The following is a 22,323-nucleotide window of genomic DNA, read 5'->3' on the forward strand; positions in this document are numbered from 1 at the left end:
TGACCTGTTGACCCTTGAGTACATCTCCTTAATATTCTATGTGCTGACATGGGAAGTAGATAAAAAGCGTTTCCACTGAAAACTGAAGCTCGTTGGTGTCCCAGGAAGAATACTCTTTTAGTTGAGTTGTGAGCTAAACAGGCTGTTTTTTTCTTGTACAGTTTTTACTTGAAAGAACAACTGACAGACCATCTGTGGTTATTTGGAATTGGGTATTTGGCATTTTCTCAAACATGAGTGAGATGAGCAGTGACTTCAGGAAACTAAATAAGTGTGTGTTGCCAAAGATAAAATTCTTACTTTCAAGTAAAATTAAAATTTAGGAAACCATGCATCTGTCACATTGAACATGATGCAACTCACAGTGTCTGTGATTATGTAAAAAGGTGATTAAACATTCTTCCCTTTCCTATTAAACATTTGTGTGGGGTTGAATTTTCTTCATAAACTTCATCCAAGATAATGTATCACAACAGACTGAATGCAGATGTAATTGTGAAATGCTGCATGTTGAAAAAAATCTGTAAAAATTGCCAAACTGTGCCACTCTTTTTATTAATTTTTTAAAAATTTTTTGAGAAATACACATGATTTAAAAAAGCGTTCCTTACACTATCATGTAGTGGGTTTTGTGATTTTTAGTTTTTTTCTTCTTTTTTTTATATTTAGTTGTCGATGGACCTTTATTTTATTTTTGTATGTGGTGCTGAGAATCGAACCCAGTGCCTCACATATGCTAGGCAAATATTCTACCACTGAGCCACAACCCCAGCCCCCTTTTGTGATTTTTAAATGGATTCGAGTATCTGCTATGGTGTAGGTCACATAAATAAAAGTGCTTTGAAGGCTTCAGTATTTTGTGAAAGTGTGAAGTGTCCTGAGACCACATTTTGAAAACCACTGCTTTTAGTAAACTCTCTATCCCTAGAAGAGATGTGTATCATTTGTATTAAAGCATAAGCTCTATTGTTTTATATTATTGAGAGGTCCATGAACTTCTCTGTGACTATTCCCTTGAGTTCCCATCTGCTGTAGTGACTTAGGGTATCATTAGCTCAGAATTGTTTGTTTTTTAATTGACATTATTTTTTTAAAATAGTTTCAGATTTACAAAAAACTTGAGGTGGTAGTTCAGAGAGTTTTCATACACCCTTTCCTCCGTTTCCCCTACTTTTAACATTTTAGATTAATATGGAGCACTTGCCACAAATAATGAACAAGTATTGACATATTATTATAAAACTAAAGTCCATAGTTTATTCAGAGTGTTAGGTTTTGAGTAGTATCTTTGGCTGCTCCAGAATCCCATCTAGGATAACACATTACATATAATCGTGTTTTATTTGGCTTTTCAGGTATTTTTAATGTGCTCTGTACTGGAATTTTTGAGGTTTTTTTTTTCTCATGGTTAGACTGGGGTTATGGATTGGGGGTGAAGGCCACAGAGGTAAAGTGCCATTTCGATCACATGGTATCAAGGTACATATTATCAATATGGGATAGGACTGGGTGTTGACCTTGATCATCTGGCTGGAATAGTGTTTGTCAGGTTTCTCTACTGTAAAACTGTTCCTCTCCATACTGCATCCTGGGGAAGGAAGTCCCTCTACTGAGCCCACACTTGAGAATTAAGTATTGGAGTATCTTCATAAATTATTTGGAATTCTGCAAGAGATTTGTTTTTCTCTCTACCTGATAGCATAAAGAGATTTGTTTAGTCAATATTTATCTATCTTAATATAGACTCACGAATATTTATAATTTGGGTTTATGGTTCAGTACAGATCGTTTTATAGTGACATAGTACTATTTGTTCAAATTCTAGTTTTCCTATGTCTATGTTATTGCTATTCACCAAAGTACACAATACTTTATTACCTTAAGTTATGAATGTGTGGAAAAAAAGACAGTAAATACCAGGAGATGGGGAATAATGATATTGTTCCAGTTGGAGTGGTCAGGGAAATAGGGTCTCGGGCCAGATTGAAGGACAGAAAAATGATTTATTTTTCTGTGAGGAAAGGACTTCCAGTCTAAGCCAGGGTAGGGCAAATTTAGGGACTTCTTAGGCCATAGTGATTCTACCTGTGACTGTCTTGTGCAGGGCAGGAATTATGAATTAATGTTGAAAGCACTCTCAAAGGGGAGGGGAGGAACCCTTAAACTGTCTTAAACTTTCATATAATTTAAACATTTAAACTGTGCTAGAGTTGAATAAAAAGGTGGTGGGGGTAGATTTGCTTAAAAGGAGAGTTTGCTATTGGCATGGAGGAACAATGGAAAGGAAAGACTGTTCAGGTCATGGAAGCTCTTGACAGTGAGTACATCTTTTTTCCATATGTATTGTTCCTTTCTTCTGGTAGCAAGGAAATGGTATAATAAAAGTGTTTGCATAAGATTAATCTAGCAGAGGGAGAGAGAATCATATGACGGGGAGGGAATTGGAGGTAAGAGACCAGATAGGTGAGACATGAAATATGTGAGTCCAGCAAAGCTAGTGGCAGGGATGAGAAAAGATAGTATAGATAGGGTGATGGAGTATGGTCAAAATTTGGTTGGGGTGGTAAGTGAGGAGAGAAATAGATCATTTCAGGGTTTCAAGATAGAAGATGTTACAATTAACACTTAGAAATAAAGTTAGAAATTTTTGATTGCCGGACTCCTGTTTGGGTACAAATGGTTTTATTTATGGGGAATTTCCAAATCCCCTTCTGATGTTGGATAAGTTGGACCTTATCAGTGGTAGAAGTGAGCTCACGGGTATCAAGGTGGGTTGCCAGTTCATTTTATTTTACTGTTTCCAACAGAGTTTTAGATTTGGTGTGGAAATAGCTTATGTGGGAGCTACTATCTTGGATGTCTGCAAGAGAGTGAGGAAGAAGACACTGGTTGGAGGAAACCATCAGAGTAAGGTTTTCAGTAGCTCTTCTTTTGTTAACAAAATTAGTTATCCTCCTCGTTTTGATTTGTCATTGAGTTTGTGCTGTCTCCTCAAAGGTGGCATTAGAGGTGATGCTAAGGGACAAGTGGCTCTGTTGTCTCGGACCAATGCCAATGTGTTTGATGAGGCTGTACGGGTAACTGAAGGAGAAGTACCTTCAAGGATACATTTGATTGGGGTAAGAGTAAATCTCTGTTGACTGCTTCATTCACAAAAATGTTATAGACAAACATACGCAGTGAACATGTTCAACTTCATTAGACTGATTATGCAGGAAAACATTTGGGTTTTTGACTCTTCACCAGGCTGCACTGAAACTCAACTCTTTACTTCTGGCAACTCTGATTATGCTAGTAAAATATTCCTAATAAGTGAGACCCAATAAAGAGGATTTTTTTCCCTCTACTCTTTGAAAAATGAACTTCTTTAAATTTGATTGTGCAGTGAGGCTGCTGGCCACCTGAGGTTTTTCTGATTGTGTTGTTTATTAGTATAAGAACAACTGAACTGACAGCACCAGTTATTCTACAACACATGGGGTTCAACACCTGGGTTCTAGCTCTGGCTCTGTCACTGACCTGTGTGACTTGGGGCAAGTCACAACTTCTGTGTGCCTCATTCTCTCCATCTCTAAGATAAAAACAATGCCTTTCCTTCACCTGTTTCACAGGGAAGTTAGGATTAAATGACATGTTTACATCACTTTTAACTCTGAAACAAAGCTATGACTGTAAGTTACTCATTTATGAAAAAATATTTTTGACAGCCTACTGTGTGCTGGGCACTCAATAAATAGTGAATCAAAATCAAAGCGGTCTTTTGATTTTTCTTTCATTTTTTAAAATAAAGATGATATAAGCATGTTATAGAAACCTTCGGACTAAAAGGAAGAATCATTAAATAAGAAACATAAAATTCAAATATTTCATATAATAATTCTCATTTTTGCTGATTTTTCTTTGTCTTTGTCCTTAATGTGTTTTTTTGCATAATGTGTAGTGGTGTACATAAAAATGTATTCTATTCACTCAACACATAGTCTTATTTTCTTTCATTGCTGTTGTAATGGCTTTATAATATCATCTAGAAGACATCGCATAATTTAGCCATTATCATTATTGTAAGAGAATAATATTTTGGAATATCCATGCCAGGCGTAATATAAAGTAAGTTGTTCTCACTCCCTCTCTTACCTCTGTTCACTGCCTGTCACATGTGTTATTACACTTGGTCACTTATCTAGTTGTGAGATATGATGTACATCATTTTGTTTTAGCGTCCATTTTATGTCAGTGTTTTACATGTCTTTCCTCAAAATATGAAAGGTCCTTAGAGTGGGGAGCCCTTGTCTTGTGCCTCCTGTGCCAGGCCTGGTGCCCTGTGAGTGCTGGCGCCAGGCCAGTGCTCAGCAGGCCCTCCTTAGTTAGAACAGGGCTAACCCATGGTATAAGCAGGCCCTTTCTCCAAGAGCCAACCTTTAAAATCACAGAATTATTTAGACCTATAGTAGGTATTCTCTAGTTCTTTCTCAAAAGAAACAGTGTGGTAAGTATTCAACCCTTTCTATTCAGTTACCATTTGTATTCTTTTGCAACCATTTCACATTCCTGGAGAATAGACTTAAATTGCCCATTTACTGATTAGAAAACAACATGCAGCTATCACTTGTCTTTCTTAAAAACATATGAAGAATTTGAAGTAACAGCTAAATTTAAAATTTGATAATTCTGAGTTTCCAGGCCATATTATAGCCCAGTGCTTTGCAGTTGATGAAGTTCCCCATTCACGGTGATGCTTTGGGTACAATATGAGATTCGTTTCCAAGAAACCATCTCATTTCAAAATCCCACAACTACATTTGCTTTATTTTGTTTTGTTAAGAAACAAAACAAAAAAACAAAAATCCCACCAAAAAACTTTTTCAGGGGATTAAATCATTTGGATTGGACAGAATCATTGATATTTGGATCCTTCTTCAGCCAGAGGAAGAACGGAAGAAACGTGAGTACCTTCCTGGCCTTGGAGCAGTGGAAAGCAGCACTGGAGAGACAGGGATGGGGAAGGCCCGGGTTGGTCCTCAGACAGTGTTCTTGTCCTTCCAGAGAGGGGGGAGCTAGTGTTGCTCTTTTCCCTTGAAGAGGGGGATGCCTGAGGCCTTTGGTTTTCAGAGGTACTCACAGACTTTTCCAAGACCTTCTCTTGGGAGTCTCATTACTTGCCAGCGTTGGTCCCAGAGATTGTCTTCCCTCACATCATTCTGTCTGCCTGGGCAACTTCACACATCAACACATTATATGGGCCCCAGATGATACTTTCTGATATTTCTATGGCGCTCTTTCAAATCCCTGTGAAGTAGGTGAGGATCTCAAGTGTGGGGCCCTTGATCCTCAGTTGGAGACGGAGAGGCTGCTGCACTGACTTGCCCAGGGACACACAGTGAGTTAGTGATGCAGTCAGGACTGGAACCTGGGTCTCCCACATCTCAGACCACCCATTGTCATGTTGGTTAGGAATGTGCAGCTATTGCTGTCGAGGTAGAGGAGCCTGCACCTGCTGACTGAGTGTGTTCTCCTCAGAAAACCTCATCATTAAAGACAGATTCATCCGAAGATGGGTACACAAAGAAGGCTTCAGTGGCTTCAAGAGGTACGTGACTGCTGCTGAGGACAAGGAGCTTGAAGCAAAGATTGCAGTAGTTGAAAAGTATAACATCAGGATCCCAGAATTGGTGGAAAGGATAGAAAAATGCCATATAGAAGATTGGGACTTTGCAGGTAAGGAAAGAAAGCACTTGGTTTTTGCCTCCCTTCAAGAGGAGGTGGAATGTCCTTACCTATATGAAGTAACTGTGACATGGGTGGCTGTGTTATTTATGAAAAAAGGAACAAAGCCCTGGTTTCAATCCCCAGCACCACATAAAATTTAAAAAATTTTAAATAAATAGAAAGGAGAGCCTTAGGGCTCTTTATTGCTGTTCCACTTTCAAGTCAGTAGAATGGGATTTTCTAGTTCAGCTGCTCCACCTAGGCAAACCATGCAGCCCTCTTCTGGGCCTCTGTCCCTTCCAGTGTAACATACTAGGGGATAGGGAGAGTCACTGTGGTCTGCAGAATGTGATTCCTGAGGTACTTCTTGGATTAATTTTCTACTTTTCTTCTCAACCTTTTTTTCCTCCTTTTAGGGGCCCTACTCTCCTCCTCCTCCTCTTCCCACACAACTGCATGCAGCAAATGAACTTTTGTTTTTCTCTGGTTCCTTTCCCTGCAAAGTCTCCATCTGACTGAGCATTGTTTTTATTCTAGAGTACATTTTGGGCACTGTGCACAAAGCCAAAGGCTTGGAGTTCGATACTGTGCACGTTTTGGATGATTTTGTGAAAGTGCCTTGTGCCAGGCATAATCTTGCCCAACTTCCTCACTTCAGAGTTGGTAAGGACACTGGTGGCTCTTGGGATACTCTTACTTTAGTAATTAGGAGGTGACTGGCTTGGTTTTGATTGGATGGTTGTAGCCTCCTGGTAGTTCCTTCTAGAAGGTGAGAATCACCTCCTGTCCTAAATGTTTGACTCTTATTCTATGGTTCTTAGAAAAATCAAACTGTAAACTGGTACAAGGCTGCCTCTCTTAGGGTTATGTTCACAATGGCCCTCGCAACACACCTCTTCAGCTTCAGATTTGTCACCAGCAGCCATTGGTGCTCAGAAAAGCTTGAAAACATTCCATTCACCTGCTTTCCAAGGTGTTTTTCTTTCACTAATTCCCTTTCCTTTTATTTAAAAAAAATAAATCAGAAAATCATAAAAAGTTAAGCTAGAACTCTTTATCATTTGTCTGCTTTTTAGTAAATTTAAATTCAAGTCTGTTTGTTAAACTCTAAGCATTAGTGTTTCATTTGATCTTGAAGCTTGGAATAAAAACATTTGAAATTTCCGAACAAAAACTCTTTATTAAATATAGTTTCAAAATTTGGGACATAGCATACATTGAAATGATGAAATAAAAAACTGACATTCCTTTTCTGTAGTGAATAGCCATAAGGGTGTAGAGACACGGTGTTGAACATAAATCAGAGTGGAAGGAGGAGGAATAGGTACTGTGGAGAGAGATCACCTGCTTTTTTAGGGATGAGTGGGCAAATATTTATTTTGCTACTATCTTTTTTCCCCTTCCTGGTTTATATTTACATACTTTTTTGGTGACTGCTTTTTTGAGATAAAATTTACACACCACATAGTCCACCCATTAATGTGTACAGTTCAGTCAGCAGCTTTCATTCTGCTCACAGGCCAACTCTCTCTTGTGCTAGGTATTGAGGCTGAACGATGAGAGGGGTAAGTGGGCACCACAGACTTACAAATGTGGTTTTCTTCCCTGGTTGTCTGCTGCAGATGTAAGACGTTTCCAGATTGGGCTGTCAGTACAGAGAGAGAGCAAAAGGAAATGGAAAGAGCCAGGCATTAGAGACTATTGACTTGGATCCAGCTCTGGCTTTTTTTGTGTGACTGAGTCAGCATGTTCCCAGCATTTACTGTAGCAGAGCTAAAAAAACCCAGTACTTAGTGCCACTAGTATGCAAAGTTTCTGTTTGTTTTTGTAGTTGATATTTATAGGAAAATTCTGTAGATACATCCAGCAAATCGTGAGTGAATTGACAGGGTGGGGGATGAGTGAGGGGTTGTAAACACTTAGGTGGGAATACAAGTTTTCCTAAGCAAGCTTTTTAGTTGACTTTTCCCTGTTTCTCTAGAGTCATTTTCTGAGGATGAGTGGAATTTACTGTATGTTGCAGTAACTCGTGCCAAGAAACGTCTCATAATGACCAAATCACTGGAAAACATTTTGACTTTGGCTGGGGTAAGAGTAATGCAAAACAACATTTGGCCTGTACTGGTTTGAATGAGATTTCTGCCTGTAGGCCCTTGCAGGGATTTGGATCAGGATGTCAGACAAGAAGGGAAGGTTTCTTCGGTGTACAGAGGCCAGTCACTAAAGTGAGAAGTGTTCAGACCATTGAGACCAGAGTATGCTTGCTTTCCAGATTGTTCCCTAATTCAATTTTAAAAGGTTTATTTAAAATGTCAACTGTTTTTATGTGTTTCTTTTGCTCAGTTAATTCTGAACAATGTTAGGGGAAAAATCAGCAAGAATGTTTTCTGCATCTAAACTTCTGCCTCCCACTCCCTGTTCTTAGTCCTTCCAGGAATAAGCGTGCAGGTTGTGACCTAAGTCACAAGCTTAGATGCAGAAAAGCAAGCTCATTCACACTTATTCCCCCCGCCCCTACACTTACTCTTTAACTCCCCATAAACAACTCTCTCTCTATCCTCTTTTCTTGTTTCTATCTCTTTCCTGCTTTTCTCAGTCAGAGCATAAATGATTTCAACTTTTCAACCTTGTTGGAATAAATAGTCAACAAATATGAGATAACAGTAATTGCTTAGTCCATCTTTCCCTGAACCAAAGATACTCAAATCTAAACTTTAAGCATAAAACTTAATAGAAATACTGGTGTTTTTTTTTTTGGTTTTTTTTTTTTTTTTTTAGTGGTCTCCATAACATAAGATTTTGTACAACAGGATGACTTATTCAGAGGCATATTGTGCTATTTCTCAAGGAGGTGAGATAGGACCTGTAGAGTTTAAACATTGCTTCTAATGGTTTTGAACCTCTGGGTGGGGATTAAGTGGGACAGTAAACAGTATAGCGAATGATATTCAAATTCTGAGTTGTCAGTGGTAATAAAACAACCTTGATATTCATAGTTTGAATATTATAATAACATTTTTCCCTTATTTTTTATTGGTACATTATAGTTGTGCATAATGGTGGGATTTGTTGTTACATATTCATACATACCCACAGTGTAACAATATAATCTAGCCAGTATCAACCAGTATTTTTTCCTAGTATTTCTCCTTTCATTCTTCTCCTCCCTCCCCCTGATTCCTTCCCTCTTCTCTGCTGATTTCCCATTGATTTTCCATGAGATCTGCTCCCTCCTTTCTCCTCCTCTTTCCTGTCAAGCTTCTACAAAGGAGAGAAAACTTAGGATAATTAACCGTCTGAGTCGCTTAATAGTATTCTCAGGTTCCATCCATTTTCCTGCAAATAACATTATTTCATTCTTCTTATGACTGACTAAAACTCCATTGTGTATACATACTACATTTTCTTTATCCATTCTTCCATTGATAGAAACCATAGTTTGGCTGTTGTGAATCGTGCTGCTATGAACTTGCATATGCATGTGTCACTATAGTATGATGACTAATTCTTTAGGATAAATATAAAGAATGGGATAACTGGGTCATATAGTGGTTCCATGCCTAGTCTTTTGAGAAACATATCAATTTTCTTAGTGGTTTTACTGATTTACAATCCCACCAAGAGTGTAGCAAGTGTTTCTTTTTCTCCACATTCTCTCCAGCATTTATTATTATTTATATTCTTGTTGTCTGTCATTCTGACTGTAGTTTTGATTTGCATTTCCTTGATTGTTAATGATGTTGAACATCTTTTCATACATTCGTGAGCCATTTGTATTCCTTCTTTTGAGAAGTGCCTGTTTAGTTCATTTGCCCATCATTTAATTGGGTTATTTGTATTTTTGATGTTTTTTTTAATTCATTATATATTCTGAATATAATCATGTGTCAAAGAGTAGCTAGCAAAGATTTTCTCCCATTCTGTAGGTTCTCTTTCCACGTTCTTGTTTCCTTGTTGTGCAAAAGCTTATTAATTTGATGCCATCCTATTTATTAATTCTTGGCCTTATTTCCTAAGCATTATAAAGGAGTCCTATTGAGAAAGTTATTGCCTGGGCCTACAAGTTGGAGTATTGACTACATTTTCCTCTAGGAGTTACATAGTTTCTGTTCTAATTCCTAGGTCTCTGATCCATTTCGAATTGACTTTTTTACAGGGTGAGAGAGTAGGATCTAGTCTCATTCTTCTACTTATGGATAACCAGTTTTTCTAGCACCATTTGTTAAAAGGCTTTCTTTTCTCTATTGTATGGTTTTTGGCACCTTTGTCAAGGATCCAATGACTATCTGTGTGGATTTGTGCCCGTGTCTTCTATTCTCTGCCATTGATCTATGTTTCTGTTTTATGACAGTACCTTGCAGTTTTTGTTACTATAGCTCTATAGTATAATTTGAGGTTAGGTATTGTGATATCTCCAGCATTACTTTTTTTTTTTTTTTTTTTTTTTGGATACCAGGGTTTGAACCCATGGGTGCTTAAACCACTGAGCCACATCCCCAGCCCTTTTAAAAATATTATATTTAGAAACAGGGTCTCACTGAGTTGCTTACAGCCTCACTAAGTTGCTGAGGCTGGCTTTGAACTCGCAATCCTCCTGCCTCGGCCTCCTGAGTTGTCCAGCATTACTTTTTTAGCCTAGAATTGCTTTGGTTATTCTGGGTCTTTTTATTCTTCCAAATGAATTTTAGGACTATTTTTCTAGTGCTATGAAGAATGTGCCATGGCGACTCATATAATCCCCGTTGCTCCGGAGGCCAAGGCAGGAGGATCACAAGTTCAGAGCCAGCCTTGGCAAGTTAACAAGATTCTTGCTTTCGTAAGCCTGCATCTACACTAAGAAATAGAGGACAAATATGTATGTAAACAGGCATTCTCTTCACACTTTTGAGGAGGATTGTATCAGAGCTTGAAAGGTAAAGTATGCTTAAATGGTAAAAGTAAGTCTTTTGCCAGGCAAGGTGTGTGCCTGCAGCCCCTGCTATTGAGGAGCTGAGGCAGGAAGATCGCCTAAGCCCAGGAGTTTAAGACCAGCCAAGGGAACACAGCAAGACCCCATCTTAATAATCAAATTGTGAAAAGCTTCTTGCATAGGACTGATTAGGTTGCATTTTTATTTTTCTTGACTTCTTTGTCAATTTTCCTCTAAACCTCTATGAGATAGGCGTATTTGGTACTAAGATAGGTGGTTTTGGAGTTTGAAATCATATAAATTTTTCTTAAGGTAGATTTTCCCCTAGGCCTCACCTGAAAACCCAAGCATCAAAACTTAGAATTCAAGCCCTTTTTTTAAATTTGTATCTTTAGTGGTATCTAGGTCAACTGCATTCTTTTTCTGAAAAGGGCGAGGAAGTAAATATTTTAGATTTTGCCAATCATATGATCTCTGTTACAGCTATTCTGCTCTCCCGTTGTACCTCAAGGACAGCCGTGGACAGCATGCTAGTAAATGAGTGTGTCTATTCCAGTAAAACTATTTGTAGAAACAAGCACTAGTCTGGATTTGGCCCACTTGTAGTTTGCTAACTTTAGTTTAGATCCAAGTGTGACTTTTCTAAATCTCTAAATGAGTACCCCCAAGGAGTTAAGTGGAACAGTAATCTTTAAGTACAAATAATCTTGCCTATTATGTGAAGTTTTATATAAACTGATTTATTTTTATAAACTGTTGTACAGTTCTCTCCTAAAATTATTGTTATGCTATGGTTAGCCCTTTAACAAAACTATATTGTCATATTGGTGAGTATTATAGAACAAAATAATCATTTCAGGACATGGTTAAAGTAAGACTTTTCGTTAATTTATAAATTTGATATATTAAAAAGATGGTAAAACAATACATTAAACAACCATATACAAGTCACCCCTATAAATATTTGGAGTAATCATTTCTAAAAAACAGATTCTTTTTTTTCCATAACCACAGTGCCATTTTCACATATGAAATTTATAATAATGTGTGGCTCCTACACACCAGTCTATAGTTATATTTTTATGACTATGTAAAAAATGACGTTTTTACAATGGTTTGTTCAAATCAGGATCCAAATAAACATTTGGTTGTTAATCTCTTAACTTGCTTGATTTAGAAGAATCCAGTAACCTGTCCCTTCTTTTCTAATGCCCCTGTCTTATTGAAGAAACTGTGTCAGTTGTCCTATAGAGTGGTCCTCATTCTAGATTTGTTTCCTGTGTGGTTTTGTAACTTGTTCTACCATTGCCTACTCTGAATTCCCTGTAACTGGCAGTTAGCCACAGAGGTTTCCCTAGACTTAGGCTTAACTTTTTGGACAGGAATGCTCCATGATAGGGGTTATGCACTATGTCTCATCATATCTATTTTATTTAGAGACAGGGTCTCAATGAGTTGCTTAGTGCCTTGCCATTGCTGAGTCTGGCTTTGAACCCACAGTCCTCTGGTCTTAGCCTCCCAGGCTGCTGGGATTACAGGCATGTAATCTTTTTGATGTTAAATGTAACACAAGTATATAAAATGGCATAAAGCAGTTTCAAATGATGCAGTGAGTGTCCCAAAGCAGGAGATCTGCCACCCATTCCAGATGTTGATCAGTGGCCCCTCATCGTATATACCCTTCTGCCCTCCTGAGAGTAACCACAGTCCCAGCCCTTACAGTACACACAGGCTTTGCAGCTTTTCTTTGATCACGTTTGTACCACCAATAATGTGAATGCTGAAAAGTAGACAGTTTTCTCATATGCTCTCTCCATTCTGGTATTTGGAGCTGTACCATCTCTGAACTGTCAGAGCCTTTAGCGCTTGACATTCTCACTCTCAGGGATTATGGTTCTACAGTCCTCTCAGATTTAACATTAAAGGAGTTTTCCTCCTTTACATATGTGTCTTTTCTCTTCTGCTGAAAATCTTGATTCCAGACAGTATTTATTAATTATTTGTATTATTCTGTGTATTTCAAAACAATATTCAAAATAATACCAAGATGATTAATGAAATACTGAATGGAATTTAAGATTCCCTAACGGCTCCATTTCTGGACATATTTCCAGTGATGTATAATCAAAATACCATGTTCTGAAGTCTTTTGAAATAAGTTTTTTCCTCCACTCTGTGGTTTTATCATCAATTAAATATGCAGATGTTTGTTTGTTCATAATCCCTTAGGGATTGCTGTTTCTTTTTGAATGTGTGAATCTTACTTTTTCAGTCAAAACTTTGTAACAAGAAAAGTCTCATTTCACCTTCACCCCTGTCCCCTTCAGATTATTCTCTCTACCATTAGTAGCTTCCTTGGAAAAACAAGTTATTGATTTATCTTTCAATATCTTTTTGTAAATTTTAGTAAATCTATATATTTTCATATTCTTCTTTTTCACAAAATGTGGCATTCTCTATATACTGTTGTGTGCCTCATTTTGTCGCTTAAGAAGTGCGTGTTGAAATCAGAGAACTAGGGATGTGGCTCAGTTGTAGAACACTTGCCTAGCGTGCACTAGACCCTGGGTTTAATTCCCAGTACTGAAAAAAAGAAGGAACTTACCATCAATTCATAAAGCTCTCAGCTTTTGCACAGCTGAACAGTGTTCTGTGTCACTGTACCATAATGTATGGTTTCTGCCTCTGATAGACATAGAATTGCTTCTAGTCCTTTGCTTTCATGGTAACACAGTACATAATCATAAGTCATATGGTTATCCTCCATAGATTGTGTTATTTTAGAGGCCCACTAGTTAAGTGTAAGGGTTAAATAGGATTTTTAAAGCTAATTGGAAGCTGGTCAGTTAACTGTCGCATACATATAATGAAGAAGTGAGTTTTCCCCAAAGAAAAGAATACGGAACCTAGAGAAATGGTTCCCCCTTATGAGACTGGGTGGGGAAACATCTGTCTGCCCACAGGGTTGTTCTCAGGAAGCCCTGGGAAGCTGCCTCTTTGTGTGAACAAATGTTTAAGTCTGAAAGACTTTGCATGAGGTGGAGTACTTCTGCTTTTTCTTTATTGCAATTTGTGAGTAACTGGGACATCCTGTTGCAGAAGTGGCTGAGTCCAACCTGTAGTCTGAACGGCAGGCCATAAAGGATATTGAAGACTCTGGAATAAGAGTGAGGGATCTAATTTTGAGGCTATGAAAGCATGTTGAAAATGGTAGAGCCATGAGTGTGGCATTTTAAAGACATAAAGAAGCATTGCTTCCTGCTACCTGAACTGATAAGCCATTTTGATCTTTATAATCAAGAATAGGGAATGCAGTCTCCTTATCTTCAACCCCTGTATACTAGTCTGCTTTGTGTTGCTACAATGAAATATCTGGGGGCAAGGTACTTTAAAAAATTAATAAGTTTATTTGAGTTTATTTGGCTTGATTTCAGTGGTTGGAAGGGCCAAACAGCATGTTTGCAGAATCCTGGCCAGGGCCTCCAGGCTGCATCACAGCATGGTGGAGAAACAGAAAAGAAACTGGAGATATGTAGAAGGGACCAAGTGTATAGGCAACCTCACTTTATAATGACCCATTCTCATGAGAATTCACTGGCTCAGGAGATCAGCCTTAATCCCTTTTGAGGCAGTGCCCCTGACCTAACTACCTTGCAGTAGCCACCATCTCTTGAAGGTACCACCTTAGCACTGCCACCCCAGGAATCAAGATTCCAGCACATGAACCTTTGGGGGACAAACCACATTCAAACAATAGCACCCCCTTAGAAAATATATCTAATCACCAGAAGCTTTTTTTGTTCATTTGTTTAAGTTTTGAGCAAGTGGGCTTGGGATGTACCTCAGTGGCAGAGTGCTTGCCTAGCATGCCCAAGGCCCTGGGTTTAATCCTCAGCACCCTAAAATAAATAAAATAAAAATGTCTTGAGGAAGTGAAGGAAATCATGAAATCATTACATTTTTTTTTTCAAATGCAAAAGTCATAAGAAAAATACTGTATTCTCATTGTATTTCATTGAAACAAAAGTTTCATTGAAACTTTGCCTCAGTTTCATTATCTGTAAAGTACCATAATGGCAATAACTATACCTCAAAGGATGTTTTTAACAGGTTAAGGAAATGTTAGCTATTATTTTATCACATTGAAGTATATTACATTTTGTTGCAGATTTATAAATTTCCAGGATTTTACAAAGTCAGACTGTTTATAGTACACATTATGTATGTAACACACACTTTACAGTATGTGCTACATTTAAATGACATGGATAGTATGTTCACAGTATGTATACCTTATGTGTAATATATGCTGTGTTTTAGTACACGTATGTTATATATGTAATATGTACTACACATGTAACGCATACTGTTTATAATACATATTGTACATAGAATTTCAACACTGTTTGCAGATATTAGGGCTTATTTGTCTTTTCACCCTGTACTTTCATAAGTAGAGCCCCTGAGTCTACCTGACATGTGATGGCAGCACAGACTGAATGCAGAAGCAGAGATGAGAGTCCAGTTACCTTTTATTGACCTGGGTATTAAGAGAGATTTGCAGAATGTAAAAATGCTACTCTTCTAGGTTTTTTTTTTTTTTTTTTTTTTTTTTTTTAATATGGTTGTTTAAAATAAAATGGGTTAATATAATGGACTTACTATTGTTATTTTTAAAGAGAATTAATATTTTTTAAATTGCATAGTTTAAACCTCTAACATGGCAAATATTAACAAGTCACATATGACATAGTCTCCTTGGAGTCCTTAAATGTTTAGTAGTATAAAGAGCCCTGAGACCAAACTACACTGCTGCTCTATAGTAGTACTTTTCAAAGTGTAGGTTGTAGTTCATTAATAATTTATGCAGTTAATTTTGTGGATTATTATAAGCTTAAAAAAAAGTGAAAAAGCATAAAATCTAAAAAAAAAAGAATACATTGCATGTAAGATTCAGCAGCATTTCATGAAATTTTTATTTTAATATCTTATATACATGTGCACATATAAAATTTCAATGAAAGTGGGTCAAAAAATTGGAAAGCCAGTACTGCAGAAATTCATGCAGTAGGGAAAGAAACGTACAAAAATATTCACTGCTGTTGTTGGAAATATGTGGAAACAACCTAAATATCCACACTAAGGGAAGGGATAAATAAAATGTGAAAGAACGCTAGGTTTGAATCCTGTGTATAGCACTTGAGAAAAATGGACTAGGTTAGAAGGAAAAAAATAGTGTAACATTTATGAAAACAAACACCCATAAAATGCTCCCTTATGTTCTTGGACGTATATGTAAAGGTGAAGAAGCTATTTTGGAATGGGTCAGAAAGGATGCATGCCAAAGTCATGATGCTGGTTGCTTCTGGGAAAAGGAATGAAAATAAAAGGCAAAGAGACTTCAAAAAAATTTTTAAAATTTTATTTTAAAAAAGATTTCGTACTGTTAATTGTCAGTGAGCATTGATTGAAACTTGAGTGTTTATATTTTCTTTTCTGTAGCAGGTAAGCAGGTTCTCCTAGCAAATAAATCAAAATGTGCAGCTAAGTTGTGGGGAAAAAAATCTGTAAATAGCCAGTTGTAGTTCAGAACACATAAGATCATCATTTATTGATAGGCAGATACTTGGAACCCTGCTAGTACACCAGGTGTGTGGAACTCCTTGAGGGTAGCAGCATCTCTGGCAGGTCCTTGACCTCATGGCTCAGTTTAGGAAATGACCAGCATTTTATTTGGCTGCTCACCTTTGCCAGACATGTGTTCTAACATACTTTTGTTTTTCTTACTCAACAGCAACCATGTGAAGTAGGCACCAGGTTGCTTTGCATTTTACAGATAAAGAGGCTTGAGGCTTAAGGGATCATTTGCCCCCTGGTCAGCCAGTGGCTTAGAGGGTATGGAAACATGCAGGATTAGTTAGGAAAAGTTTTTTTTTTTTTTTTTTAAGTGTTGTTGGTTTCAGCTTTCCTTGGTTGTAAAGTGAATATACAATTTTCTAATGGTGCAGTTGAGGATGGGTTAGTGTAAGATACAACCGGGAAGTAGTCCTGAAATATCATTGTAACCAGTGGTTTTTGCAAGTTTGTCCTTTAAATCTTTTTTTTCTTTTTCTTTTTTTTTTTTTTTTTTTTGAAAAACTGGTAATTTTATCAAGAAGCCCACTGGACTGATCTGAGCATTCTCTCTTGGCAGTAGCTTTGGAGGCAGAAGTTAGAGAAACTCAGGAAAAGCAGGAGAGTCAGTGTTTTTCTCATTGTGAATATGTCCAAAGGGTGTTTGTAGCTTTATAGTTGTTGGAGTTTCCAAGTAAGATGTAGCAGAGTTATTGTTGTTGATCTCTTCCTCTTTTCTTCTCAGGAGTACTTCTTGCAAGCAGAGCTGACAAGTAACGTTTTAAAAACAGGAGTGGTTCGCTGCTGTGTGGGTCAGTGCAACAATGCCATCCCTGTGGACACTGTCCTCACCATGAAGAAGCTGCCCATCACTTATGTATGTTTGCTATCTGTGCATTTTGTTGCTTGGGAGCTGTGTGCTTGACTGGATTTGGGGTGAGGGAGATAAAGGAAACATTTGCGGAATCCTTCCTCAGGTTTTTATACATGTGAAGGATCATAGATGTGAGGTCTGCCCCTGGTCACACAGTATAATGTGGAGTTAGGATGGGCAGTACTGTCTGGACGAGCCAAAACCTTCCTGTCTGGGAGATGAGGCTGTGACCTGACATATCAGAGGAGGGCTGTTTCCCTGGAGGGCTCAGTTTCTTTTTTTCTTGGTGTGCTCTCTTCCTCCCCTTGTTTGAGCTGGAGATCAAACCCACTGAGCTACACTCCCAGCCCCCAGTTCTTTATCACTTCCCTGGATAAATTGCGGTTACTACCTGAGGGAATTTGGTAGAATTAAGTCTATCCTTGATGGTAGAGTTGTGGGAGGTGTTACCTCCGAGGGTTTGCACGAGTCTGAAAGCATCAGAATCATAGTGCCTTAGTGCCATAGTGGACTTATACGACAGTAATTGATCGCTTTGTAATGGAAGATCCTCATCCTTGGGTTTTTTTTTCCCTTACCTCTTTTTCTCAACTATCACTGCAGAGCAACAGGAAGGAAAACAAGGGTGGCTACCTCTGCCACTCCTGTGCAGAGCAGCGGATCGGGCCTTTGGCATTCTTGACTGCCTCGCCCGAACAGGTACGCTCCATGGAACGCACTGTGGAAAACATAGTGCTGCCCAGGCACGAAGCCCTGCTCTTCCTCGTCTTCTGAGACCAAGAGGAATGTTCTGAGTGCGTAGAGGGGCTTGCTGTGGACTCCCAAGTGCTGAAGAAAGCCAGCGTGGGTCGGGTTCCTGCTCACCTGAGACTCAGTTCAGTCATGGAGCATTTTCTGGGGAAGAGGAACCCAACCAGGGTTGGACCTGCCATTTCTCTGTTCTCTACAGATAGCCAGTTTCCACTTGTCTATCCTCCATATGCATCAGGTCAGGGGAGTGGGGGATATTCTTTTGATAAAAAACAGAAAACAAAAAACATTTTATGTATTTAAACTTTTATTACAAGGTTTCAATTAAACAGGCATTGCAACACTAGCATGCCACTGTGACACTTAGCTTCGGCACTGTCATTTTTAAACTTCCGCTTTTTACTGTTTTTTCTTTTCAGCAGCTTTTCACTTTTCACATCATATGCCAAGCAGAGCATAAGATTTTCATGCCATGGGGAGTCACTCATGCATAAGACATAGTGTGAGCCTTTGTCATTTGGGGCTCACAGCAGAAACTAGGTATGGGCACTATACGTCAAAGTATAGTGACAGTAGCTAGAGTTCTCATTTTTTCTGCAGGTACAATTGAAAAGATCAGAAATACTTGCAAGGGAAAGTGGAGGTGGGCGACCACTGGAGGGGCGGGGAGCACATAGAGGGGAAATGGGAACCTGGTACCTGGTTCACTAGGCTTATGGATGCTGAGAGGATGTTGTAATAAAGTTACAGATTTTTACAGAAATGGCCACTGACAACACATCCCATAGATGTACATGGATTTGGTTTAACATTTTGGCCATTCAGTTTGTGTAGGATGCTGATGGCAGGTGAAGGGGCAGACATTGCACCACCAAAGAGTTCACCACATTATTCTACAGGTTAAACCAAAAAAGAATGCAGGATCTTCATCTTTTTTTTTTTTTTTTTTTTAGAAAGATCATTCCAGATGTAGTTTGGAGGATATTTTAAGAAGGTCAGATAAATAAAAAACAGTTGTGATATTAACAAGGTATGACTAAGGCTGGTGATTAGGGAATGGACACAGAGATCTTTAGTTCTAAAAGTGTGGTCCCCAGACAGGCAGCATTGGCATCACCTGGGACCTTTTTAGAACTAAAATCTCTCAGCTGCCACTTAACACTTAGAGGTTTGAATCCCACAAATTGGTATTTAATAAGTCATACAAGTAATTCTGATGAACTGTTCTTGATATTAAGAAGGTAGAATCATCCAGGCATGGTGGCAAACACCTCTAATCCCAGTGACTCAGGACACTGAGGCAGAAGAATCACAAATTTGAGGCCAACCTCAGCAACTAAAGCCTTAAGCAACTTAGTGAGACCCTGTCTCTAAATAAAAAGGGCTGGGGATGTGGTTTAATGACTCAGTGGATTGAACCTCTGGATTCAGTCCCCGGTACTAAAAAAAAAAAGAAGACGGTAAAATTGATAGGTCTTAGTACTTGGACTAAGGGTATAATAGAATCTCAATATGTATCCCCATTTTCTGACTGGTTCACCAGGTAGACAAGGGCACCCTCTGTTGAGAAAGGGAAAGTGGGAGGTACAGTAGGTTTGTGTAAAAATAATGAGTTTGATATTCAAAATGTTGTTTGTGAGTATTGTGAGAAATCCAAACATGGTTGTCCAGCAGGCAACTATGTAAACACATCCGTACTCTGCAAAGCACCTTGGGCTGTGAACTTGGGCTGTGTTATCCATATGCATTACTTAAGTTCTAGGGTTTTCATGAGTTTATCCTAGGAAGATGTTAAGAATGAGATGAGCAGAGGTCCAAGAAGCCTCACACCATGAGACTTGGAGTTCAAGGAAGCAGAGGGTTTTGTGAAGAAGAGTGACAGCTCAATCAGGAAGAATGGCCATCATGGTGGAGTGGTAACTGCATTCAAGAGAGGTGAACTTGAGCATCCAGTGCTTTAAAGAGACCAGGTGAAATAAAGGCAGAAAGATGTTACAGAAACTGACAGTGAAAGTCAGCAGTGATGTTAGCTCATCAATTTTGATAAGGTTGGAAACCAGACTGCAGTAGCCTCAAATGTGAGTGAAGAACTTGTGGTATTTGATCAATTAATCATATGCATTGCTTTGGATTCTTCTGAAGTCATACTAAAATGACAGTAGACAGTGATTTTTTTTTTTTTTTTTTCCAAAGCCTTAAGGGCAAAGAAAATAAGAGACAGCTGCCACAAAAATTTCCAGGTTGGAAAACATGTATTTGTCCTCAAGGTAGAAAAGGACAGTTTTTTCTGTAGGGAATTCAACCAGCTTCAGTGGAAATGCTGACAATGACATTGGAGTTCCTAAGGAGAAGACCAACCATATCATCCAAAGGAGTAAGATTGCAACTGTCAAACTCCACCCACATGCTTACTGCCCATTCTTGGCTTCAGTGTTCTGCCCTCAACTAGGAGCAGTAAACCAAGGAGCAACAGATATCTGAAAACCACCTTGTTTTAGTCAGCTTGTTTGTCACTGTGACCAAAGGACCTGACAAGAACAATTTTATAAGAAGAAAAGTGTAGTTGGTGCTCATGGTTTTAAGAGGTCTCAGTCAATAGACAGCTGACTCCACAGCTTCAGTCCCAAAGTGATGCAGAACATCATGGTGGAAGGGTGTGGTGGAGGAAAGCAGTTTAAGACATGGCAGTCAGGAAGCAGAGAAAGACAAAATATAAATCCCAAAGGTATGCCCCAATGACCTACTTCCTCCAGCTACCCGCTACCATCCTTCAGTTACCATGCTGTTAATCCATAGCATTGGATTAATCCACTGATTAGGTTAAAACTCTCATAATCCAATTCTTGCATTGTCTCACACATGAGCTTTGTGAGGACTATTCATATATAAACCATATAAGCCGTACCAAACCTCCCAGATGAAAGTTGAATATCAAGACCAAAGAATAAACTTGGAGGGAATGGTCTATCAAGGAAAGGAAAGCATCTAAATATCTGTAATATATTCAAAGGATAAAAGAAGATAGTGCATCCATGAAATTATGGGATCACTTTATGTGAATGTTTGGAGTAAGAAATGTGAAAGAAATGAAAAACCCTCTAGAAGTTTTGGAAGAATAATCAATTGAAAAAATGATAAAACCAAGATTAAAAAGCAAGACTTTAAGCTGCTCATGGTGGCGCATGCCTCTAATCTCTGTCTGTGGAGCCACAGGCAGGAGGATCAGGAGTTCAAAATCAGCCCCAGCAATTTAGCAAGGCACTAAGCGACTTGGTGAAACCCTATCTCTAAATAAAATATTTTAAAAAGCGGGGGTGGGGCACTGGGGATTGGCTCAGTAGTTAAGCACCACTGGGATCAGTCCCCAGTATTAAAAAAAAAAAAGAATTTAAGAAGTTGAGCTTCTATCTTCATATAGGCTGATACGGAGAGATTACCTGGAGTCATTAAATGGAAAAAGCAACTTGGGGCTGAGTGTGTACAGTTCATATCATTTGTGTAAATTGTGAGGAAAAAAAATGATTATATGTGTTTTTTTCTTGCCAAATCATAAAATAACCTTTGAAGGATTAAAAAAAAAAAAAAAAGTTGAGCATTTGCATAATACAAGGAGTTTCAGGAAGAGAAATAGAAAACAGAGGCCAAGGAAATTTTTAAAAATACTACCCAGAACTGATGGTAGAAGTTTCTGGATGGAAATGACTTGCTAAATACTCAACAAAATGGGTGAAAATAGACTTCCAGTGAGTACATTGTGTCAGGCAAGCACCATAACTACTATACTACAGAAATGAGTATATTGTGAAATTTTTAGATTATTAATGACAAAAGTTCCAATAAGTTCCCAGAAAGAAAAAAGTTACATAAGGAGAGTCAGGGATCAAAATGTCACCAGATTATACAACAACCGAACTGTGGAACCATCCCTTAAAAAAATGGGGGAAATGATATGCAACCTAGAACTCTAAGCCTAGCCAAAGAATCAGTAGAACAAGGACATTTTCATGCCTCCTTTTTTTTTTTTTTCCTTTCCTTGCCTACTATTCAGCTTTTCTCCAGAAGCTACTGGAGGTTATAATTTGGTAAGATAAGGGAACAAGCCAAGATTGGGGAGGATGTTCCTTGAGGAAACTACTGGGTGTAGGAGGAAGAGGATGCCAAGATTCCATGCACAGGGTCCCAGAGCTTTGGAGTAGGTCGTGGGGCTCTGGCTGTAGTCGCTTCAAGATGAACTTAGTGGAATACCTAATGTTCCCGAACATCTCAAAGTGTTCAGGTAACTGGCAAAGTGTTTAGGCTGGAGTTAATGCTGAGTATAGAAAGCTAAGCAACTGAGGGACCAATTATTTTGGAAAAACCTGGTCCCATTGTGTGAGAATCAGCTGTCAAAAGTGGAAGGTGCCATAAGACCAAAGAAAAGAGATCCAGGCTTGCACAAAGTGCAGTTTACTTAAAACGTGTGTCGTGAGCA

The 22,323-nt window shown here is 38.5% G+C and overlaps 2 protein-coding genes across 5 annotated transcripts in view; both read left to right on the forward strand.

Annotated features, from left to right (window-relative positions):
- Nucleotides 1–18,216, forward strand: part of FBH1 (F-box DNA helicase 1) — a 45,831-nt gene extending 27,615 nt beyond the window's left edge. For 3 of the 4 annotated variants that reach the window (XM_079107550.1, XM_079107551.1, XM_079107549.1), the window contains 8 exons: nt 2,808–2,907; nt 2,998–3,119; nt 4,867–4,942; nt 5,518–5,715; nt 6,244–6,369; nt 7,688–7,794; nt 16,974–17,105; nt 17,706–18,216. In XM_079107550.1, the coding sequence (XP_078963676.1) occupies nt 2,808–2,907; nt 2,998–3,119; nt 4,867–4,942; nt 5,518–5,715; nt 6,244–6,369; nt 7,688–7,794; nt 16,974–17,105; nt 17,706–17,876 (1,032 nt within the window). In that variant the 3' untranslated portion in view covers nt 17,877–18,216. The remainder of the gene's footprint in view (nt 1–2,807; nt 2,908–2,997; nt 3,120–4,866; nt 4,943–5,517; nt 5,716–6,243; nt 6,370–7,687; nt 7,795–16,973; nt 17,106–17,705) is intronic. The other variant, XR_013758380.1, reaches the window with a different exon arrangement.
- The window catches only part of LOC306642116 (uncharacterized protein), a 238,383-nt gene that overhangs the window by 96,326 nt on the left and 119,734 nt on the right, over nt 1–22,323 (forward strand). The gene's annotated exons all lie outside the window — the stretch shown is intronic.

This window comes from Sciurus vulgaris (genome assembly GCF_902686455.1).
Source record: "Sciurus vulgaris genome assembly, chromosome: 12".
Lineage (NCBI taxonomy): Eukaryota > Metazoa > Chordata > Mammalia > Rodentia > Sciuridae > Sciurus > Sciurus vulgaris.